Source organism: Plecotus auritus (genome assembly GCF_963455305.1).
Source record: "Plecotus auritus genome assembly, chromosome: 5".
In the NCBI taxonomy this organism is placed as follows: Eukaryota; Metazoa; Chordata; class Mammalia; order Chiroptera; family Vespertilionidae; genus Plecotus; species Plecotus auritus.
In genome coordinates, this window is record NC_137776.1 from 21,972,310 (window position 1) to 21,980,764 (window position 8,455).

Here is an 8,455-nt window from a genome sequence, read left to right on the forward strand (position 1 = left end):
ATGGCTTGAACCTCTCAGGCAATATTCCCACCTTTAGCTTTGTCCATTTCAAGCCCAATATAGGACGTGTAGGTCCTAACAGCATGCTCTAACAGTGCTTCTAATTCAAGTATTTTCTACCTCTGGAACATGCCTTAAGCTGAACATGTGGTTTGATGTCCCTCCTTATGCTATAAGGTCCTTGACAAAATCAGCTACAAATCTTTTAACTCATTAAAAGATTTGAGACCCTAAGACCCAAATATGGCAATGGCGCATAGCCAGAGTTGGGGCACATGGAAAGGACAGGACAAATTGCTTTGATATTTCCCAAGTTATGTTTAATGGTTTCATACCAGCCAATTATTCCAAGTCTGCCTAGCTCAGAAACCCCTTTTCAACCAAAGATCAAAATAAACATACTTTTCAGTGTTCAACATTTTATTGAGATGTTGGGGAGAAACAGCCAACATTATACATTCCTCATTTCAATCACGATTGGTATTTTACCCATAGGATAGGTTCTTTGGCTTTGATCTAACTTCAGGTCTCTTTGGCAGTTCCCCTTCTGTTGTCCTCTTGTTGCTGCCTGGTGTTGTTTGAAGTCCACCAGGGCAGAGCCCACTAGTGGGGTCACACGTGGGAGCGGTAATTGCGATTGGCTGTTGGGGAAGGACACGTTTGCAACAGGGACACCAGTTAGAACATACCCATTCATACTGTTCCTGCCCCAAAATGAATTTAAATGGAAATGAAATTCTTAGGCTGAGATTTCAGGATCCTAGGAGAGCTAACTTCAAGAGGGAGGGCCTTGGGGCAACAAATTCCCCCATGTTCGACTGTTGTACTCATCCCTCACTCACCATCATCGCCTCGTTTCCTATTCTTCAGGCTGCCCTTCCGGTATTTTCTTTTGCTGCCACCTCTCTTCACTCCCTTGTGAGGAGATCTGTTCTTGCTCCTTCTCATGCCATGACTCTTTAATTTGCGGCTGGTCGACATTGTAATTTCTGCAAAAATGAGGAGCTTTGCAGAGCCAGGAGGCGGCGAGACTGGGTATTTAAGGCCTTAGCCATTGTGATTGTAAAGGGGTGTGGCTTAGTAGGTGGGTGGGGCTCCATTGTACTGTCACTAACCTTTGTTACACTTAGGTCATATATGAGAAATAAAGTGGCCCGTCTTAATGCAGCTCAAATTTTGAGGTCCTTTTTATGTTAATGAAGCTTTCTAGACAGGTGTTATTGAACAACTAAATTCCTGTCCTAAGCTGGGCTTCTGGGAAGTGCAAGAGCCATTAATATAGGTATCTCCTGCCTGTAGAAAATTTAATGGTGGTTGAGTGTCTGTGTATGCATGCCTGTTTCAGTCCCTCTATAGCATTGGGAGATAATAAATGTGTTTCTCTATGGACTTGACTCTAGGAAATCCAATTTAATATGGTCAAAACATAAACATTCCTTCCTTTTCATCTAAATCAGGATTTCTCAGTATGAGCTGAGTAATTTTGTGGAACTGTTCTGTGCATTGTAGGATGTTTGGAAACATCCCTGGACTCTACCCATCAGATGCCAATAAAGCCCCCACACTGTGACAACCAAAAATGTTTCCAAATGTTCCCTTGGGGTGGGGGGGAGGAGTAAAATCACTCCTGGCTGAGAACTATTGGCTTACCCAATGGTGATAAGAAAATAGCAGTGGATAAATAAGTAGACTGTACTCATGGAGCTTTCAACCTAGTGGCGGGGGGGGGGGGGGGGAAGAAAGCCATTAATATGATATCTATACAAATAAATGCATAATTACTTCCCAATAGGGTGCAGAATGAGGTTGAAAAGAGAGGCAGAGAACAGCCTAGGTTCAAGTACATTACGAAGCTATGGAAAAATATTTAAGAGGATAATATGAAGAAACTAGAGGCTGTTGGGTGGGGGATAAATTAATGGGGAAGTGAAGTGAATAAAGGGAGAAGCTATTGCCAATAGTAGAGGTTCAAGAGAGAAATATTTGATAATGGCTTAGGCCTGACCAGGGAGATAGGATGAAGAGATATAGACAGGAGACAATGACTTGGTGATGGATTGGATTTGGTTGGCAAGAGAAGTGGGTGTCAAAGGTGTGGCTTTTGTTTGTCTAATGCAGCTTTCTGGGTGTTGGTGCCACTCACTGGGTTATAAGGCATTTTAGTTTTAAGACATTTTGTGATTGTTGTGTAGGTAGGTCTAGAGCTCAGAGTAGAAGCCTAAGCCGAAGATAATCATCATTCCCAACTTCTCTGATAATGGACTCATTATCCAATCTTTTCTTCTTCCTTTTTTATATCTTATATTGAGTCCTTTTTTTAAAAAAAAATATCAAGGTTAATTAGTTATTCTTTTCTCTCTCTCTCCTTCTCTCTTCCCTGCCATTATCCTTTCTTAAGAACCAAGCACCTGGACTGCAAGAGGTTCTTAGCAGAAATTGGTTGAATAAAACAGAGAATGTAGTTCAAGCTCCATTCCCTGTGTTTTTGATGTCTAAATAGAAAAGATGAAAAATCATGTTTTGAAACCCAGTTTCTTTCAAGTGACACTATTTTTCTGTTTCCAGGCAGGCCTCTCTAGAGACCCTCTGTTAGAATCTTTTTTCACCCAAAGAGAGAGCTGTATGAAAAGCTGCTGCCTTGCCACTTTGTACTGGGGGGAACTTTTCTGTCCACTCCAGCGTTTCATGAAAGCAGGAATTAAAAAATTGTGTTTACTGCTGTATATTAAAAATTGTGTTTACTGCTGTATATTAAAAATCTTACGTTCCTGACTATCCTATTCCTCCCTATTTTGTCCCACCTCTACAAGGAAGACTTTCTTAACTTTTCAAATTTTTACTATCTTTTGAAATTAGTTTAAAGTCCACAGTCCTATGACATTGTCCTTGAAGTCTGGACAACCAACATCAATGATATAAAGCCCTATTTTGTGCCCACATTGTCATGTCACATTAATGAATCTGATCTCAACAGGAGGCAGTGTGTCTCAGTTTTGGTCCTGACTGTGCCATAAAAAATCACTTCTCTGGATTTCAGCTCTCTTATTTTGTAAATAGGTAGGTTGGGTTAAGTAATCTTTGAGATCATATGGCTTCTGTGGCAGGCTTCCTATAGTTAGGGACTTCATTTTTATTTCTATTGCATTTCTCACAGGTTCATTCTAACCATTTTGGTGTTAAGAGGCAGACAGTACAACATAGAGTGACAATGTATAAAGAAATAACCAGGGCAGGGCAAACAGTGATAGCCAGTTTGATAGAGACTCAGATATGGCACCTGCCTGCCAGTTCTGAGGGGGTTAGGGCCCAAAAAAGGAATAATGACTTTTACCAGCACTTATATCTGGGAGAAAGCTGCCTGATGTCAAACAATTCAGCTTCTTCCATATGTCCCTAGTGCCTTTTGAGCTGCTGTCCCAACACTGGAGCTCCAAGCGAGTATGTATGAGTAAATCTGTGCATGGGCCCTTTAAGAAGAATACCTGGACCCTAGTTGGTTTGGCTCAGTGGATAGAGTGTCAGCCTGTGAACTGAAAGGTCCCAGGTTCAATTCTGGTCAAGGGCACATACCTTGGTTGCAGGCTCCTTCCCGGCCCGGGCCTTGGTCAGGGCTCATGCAGGAGACAACCAATTGATGTGTTTCACATCGATATTTCTCTCTGTCTTTCTCTCTCTCTAAAAAAAGAAAAAAAAAAAAAAGAAAAAAAAAAAGAAGAAGAATGCCTGAGACTCCAAAAGCCCTCCATCTCATTCAGCCACACTCCCTGTTGGTTTTTACAGCAGAAGCTATGGAGACTTCTCTTCCTGGCACTGAAATCCTGGACTGGGGTCCTGGTGTGGGACTGGGGACCCTTCACTCCTCAGGGGGGTCCTCTGAAGCTAAGATGTCTCTTCCAATTTTTATGTGCTACACATGGGTATGGAACCAGCCCATTCTGTGTCTCTGCCCCTCCTACCAATCTCAAAGTGGCTTCTTCTTTATATCCTTAGTGTAGGACTTCTATTCAGCTAGATTTCAGGCAATCCTGAATGATGGTTTTCCTGTAGTTTAGTTTAATTTTGATGTGGTGGTGGGAGGATGTGAGTGCTGTGTTTACCTATGTCACCATCTTGATTGGAAGTCCATTTTTCTTTTTGGCTGAAGAAACCAAGGCACAGGATGGCTACATGAGCTAATTCTAATAATTGAGCACAGGAATAGCAGATACACCCAATAAAACTGTTTTATCCATATTTTGGCTTTCTGGTGGGTCTTAGAGATTTTCTGAGAGCTATTGGGACAGGAAGAGAGAATGGAATCTTTAGAAGAGGAACCATCAGCTTCTTCTCTCTTGGGCTGAGATTTATCTTGCCTGGAGACAGGTGGATGGACAGAATGATATCTTTATCTCCTACAAGGAATGTCAAATGGCACAGCAGGGAAGGGCTTGTAGATGGGTATTCCCTCTGGCCCCTTTCTTAGATTAGGAAGGAACCGACTTTGGGTGTCACTATTTTGGATCTCTAGTTGAGTTCCATCTCCAATTCAAACTCACTCCATTAATTTATCTGGGGAGTCTGATGGATGTCTTCTTCCCAGGGCTGAATCTTCATTGTAGCTCATTAAGAGTGAACATAGAAAAGTTGCTGACAGGCCTTACACATGTTGATGACTCAGTGTGAATCCTTCTCTGAATCATAAGTCTCTCCAGATGTTGACCTCAGCTGGGTAATGGGGACCTTTTACTCTGTTTACATGTACACCCTCTCTTTTTTGCTCTAGATGCTGCTGCTATTCACATAGACAAAAGGAGTTCACAGGCAGGCTGGGAGATGAGAAAGTGGCCTAGAGATGGGTCTTCCCAAGAGGCAGAGCTCTCTGAGCTCAGGACTCATCCGGTGTCTCCTGTAGGAAACAAAGATAAACCAGAGACCAAGGCCAATGGGTGGTTTTCAGAGAAGAAGGAAGGCGGGACCTCATCTCAATTTGCCTCTTCACATTCAGTTCTGGGAATTAAGAGAGCATCTTAATTCTGAGAATGGTTTGGGTTCTATCTGAAGATTTGTTGGCGTTCTTTCCCAAATTTCCCTCCAGGTTTCTTTCCCTTCGGTTCTGACTGTATTCCCAAACTGTCTTTCCATAAGCAATTCCTGTTTTCCAGGAATAGAGAGATTAGGGCACGAAAAGGTGGGAGACTCATCACAAGAGCTGTGACCCTGGGAAGTTCTTCAGGAGCCATCTGGACACCCTCTTTTGGAAGGCCAATAGGCTTGTCTAAGGGCTGCACCAGGCAGGTCGAAAGCCATGGTCAGACTCAGGATTGCTGATACCCACGCCAAATACTGCCCACAGCTCCATACTGCCTTCCCTACTTGATTTAAAAATAGATCTGGCCTCGACTCTTTGTTCTACTTATCTTTTCTGTCTCACGTGTGCTGCTAGGATCAGAGTGAAGAAATATATTAAAGAGAGAGGGAGAACTGGGAAAAGCTAGTGAGTTCTTAGAGGCAGTGTTGAACTTTGAGGTCTTCTGGACAAATTTAAAATACTTATTTGGAGAGAATTCAAACTTTTGATAGTTTAGTTGTTGTTTTTGGACTTATGAAAAATTATTTAACTATTTTCATTTCTTTTGTTACCCCTAACAAGAAGGCTAGATGGTACAGCAGTACACAAAGAAAATCTAAAATTTATGTTTCAAAAGGTTCCAAATGATATTTTCACATTAATCACTCCTCTGCCCCCACTGACCTTAATCCCCATTTGTAATATAGTGAAGAAGAATATGTCTCTTCCCAAAATACACTGGGAATAAAGTGCTCTTTAGTCAGACAAAAATAAGTCTGCATTCTAGGGTATTAGAAAAGGGATGTTATGGTATGAAAATATCACACATATTCAATCATTTGGCCTTATATGATCTTAAAATGTGTTTCTATTTATCTACCAATTGGAATAAGGAACTTTGAGTTCTGAAGGTTGCTAGAGAACAATTTCTTAATAAATAGGTCTTGGGATGAAGAATAATTTGGCCAAAGACACAAATTATAGGCAAGTTCAGTCTTATGCCCAGATCTCCTAATTCCCAGTCCAGGCTTCTTGTCATTGTGCCATAGGCATTACTGTTGAGATTACTAGTCTCTTTTTTTTTTTCTCTGCTCTTCTCTTCTCCTTTCATGTCCTAGGAGCCACACACCAGGGGTCCTTGTTCTCTTGAAATCATTCCTCCTACCAGTGGCAACCATGTCATTGAATTTGAGGACACTTGGTCCTATGAAAGGGGGCTGAGTTGCCACCAAAAGGGGAAAAGGACCAGAGACACACAATGAAGTTGCCACATATGAAGGTCAACCCCTTCATAATTGATGCTTTCAAAGCATTGTGACCAATATGCTGGTAGAGTACATTGGCCAGAGGAGATACTCAATATTTCTGGGATTATTTTAAACATAAGTGCCTGTTATAACTGTGCTGATCAAAGTTGGGTCAAGAGGGAATATCATAATTCAGTAGTATCTCTTTGACTTTACATGATGAAACTCTACTTCCTACTCTTAGTTTTGATCAATGGAAGGTGAAAAGGAAGAGATAGGTTAGAAGCACTTTGCCTCTTGAGTATATTAAAAGTGGAATTGACAAAGAAGATTTGCCTGACAGTCACTGCCTACTTGGTTTTCCCATTACTCCCTTGGGTAGAATTCTCATATTTGGAAAAGTAGATTTAAAAGAAATAGAAGAAACTCTTTCACTGCTCTTTATAGTCCTTGAATTCTGTGGTCCAAAGTTCAAGGCTTTAGGGACACTTTCCCCTTAACATGACATAGGCTGGGACAGCAGGAATGACTTGCTTAATGAAATCTTTAAAACTAAGACTTCATTTTCAGTAGGGACCAAAGAAAGACCCAGATTCTAGGAGCCTCACAGTTATCAGATTTTATTGATCATGAAATTCCCAATGCTGAACAGCCTTATTGTTGTTCTGGCAGAGAATGTTGAAGGTAATGCTGCCAAAATGTTTTGGAGTGCTGTTGAGGACTGTGTCACCATGCAGAAATATTTGTTTTATCAGTAGACTACTGTCCTGCAACAGTAAAAGTGCCACTTTCTTCTTGTTGCAAAGAAACAAGACAAAATTGAGGTTATAGAGGTCCATGGTTAGGGTGGAAAAGTCTCAGAAAGCTCCTCAGAAGGCACACAAAGCCAACTTGACATTTTCCAGTATTTCCTTCATGATTTTGTTACCCTTTTAGCTGTGGTTTGACCTGGATTACTTGGAACTTAGTTCTAACACCATATAAGTCCCGTTTCCCCAAAACTAGCTGGGCCCAGGGCAAGGTGAATATGCCAACCTTTTGTTAAAAAAATAATGTTCAAGATAGTGACAGCAGAGCATAGACCAAGCCTGTAAGTCCCCTGAGCACAGAGCCATTTGTGATTGCACAGGTCCTGTGTCTATGGAGCCCACCCTGTCCTTCCTGACTAAGGCACTTTTTATGGTAAAAATCCAGATAACTACATTGAAAGATCTCTATCACGTTCATCCTTATAGTCCAGGAGAGTTGGTCAATGTCTGATTCATAACGGGGGCTTGATGGGTACTTGTGAATGGCTTGCTTCCCACTGAAGCCATGCCATGTGTCTGAGAAGGAATGAAGCTTCTTCAGTAATGGCTCTATCACTACCTCCCCACCCTCCTCCTCACACACATCCTCCAAATACTCTTTTTCTCCTACATAACCTCAGGACCACACATTCAAAAGCTTTGCCATTTGCTGCCTTCTCCCTCCTCCTCCCCCATGCCCTTCTTGGTGGTACTTTCTTTTATGTCCCCGCAGGAAGTCCATTGAGTCTTAGGTGGTTGCACTTAGTCATGGTAGATATTAGAAGCTGATGTGAGCTTTTTATTCATTTACCTGAAGATGGTATTTTGAGCATTTAGATGGGTGTGGGGTACCTCTAAAGAAACTAAGCCACTCTGACTTAGATTTTTCTATTCTGAGATGTCACAAAGACCACATGAGGTCAGCAACCAATCTACAGAAGGGCTGAACAGTGGAACCTGTGATGATTTCTTTCAACATTTAGTCAGACTGATTTTCTGGATCCAAGCCTTTTAACTTACTAAACTTGGACAAATTATTTTATTTTTACTGGTCTTAAAAAATCTTTTAGTTAAAATTAAGACACAAACTTAATGGCAACCTCATTATTTTACTAATGAGGAAACTCAATGCTCAGTTGGAGATAACTTCCTACAGGCTTCAAGAAATTGCTCAAGGACATAAAATACTAAAGAGCAGAAGTGGGATTTAAATCTGAATCTACTTTATTTTAGTGCTTGCGCACAGTGTCTCCTGATGCATTTGCTGACATGGAAGGGAAGTAGGTGGAGATGGTTAATCAAGTAGGGGTTGACATCTTTTACTTAATGTTTAACCATGAAGAGAATATATGAACGAAAGACCTGAATATTAA

General features: G+C 41.3%; 1 protein-coding gene across 1 annotated transcript; it reads right to left on the minus strand.

Annotated features, from left to right (window-relative positions):
* Positions 1-612: 612 nt before the first annotated feature.
* Positions 613-981, minus strand: TNP1 (transition protein 1; the record flags this gene model as incomplete). The annotated part of the gene is made up of 2 exons (XM_080669111.1): positions 613-641; positions 843-981. The coding sequence occupies 2 exons, from the start codon at positions 979-981 to the stop codon at positions 613-615; spliced, it is 168 nt and encodes a 55-aa protein (XP_080525237.1).
* Between the last annotated feature and the right edge of the window lie 7,474 nt (positions 982-8,455).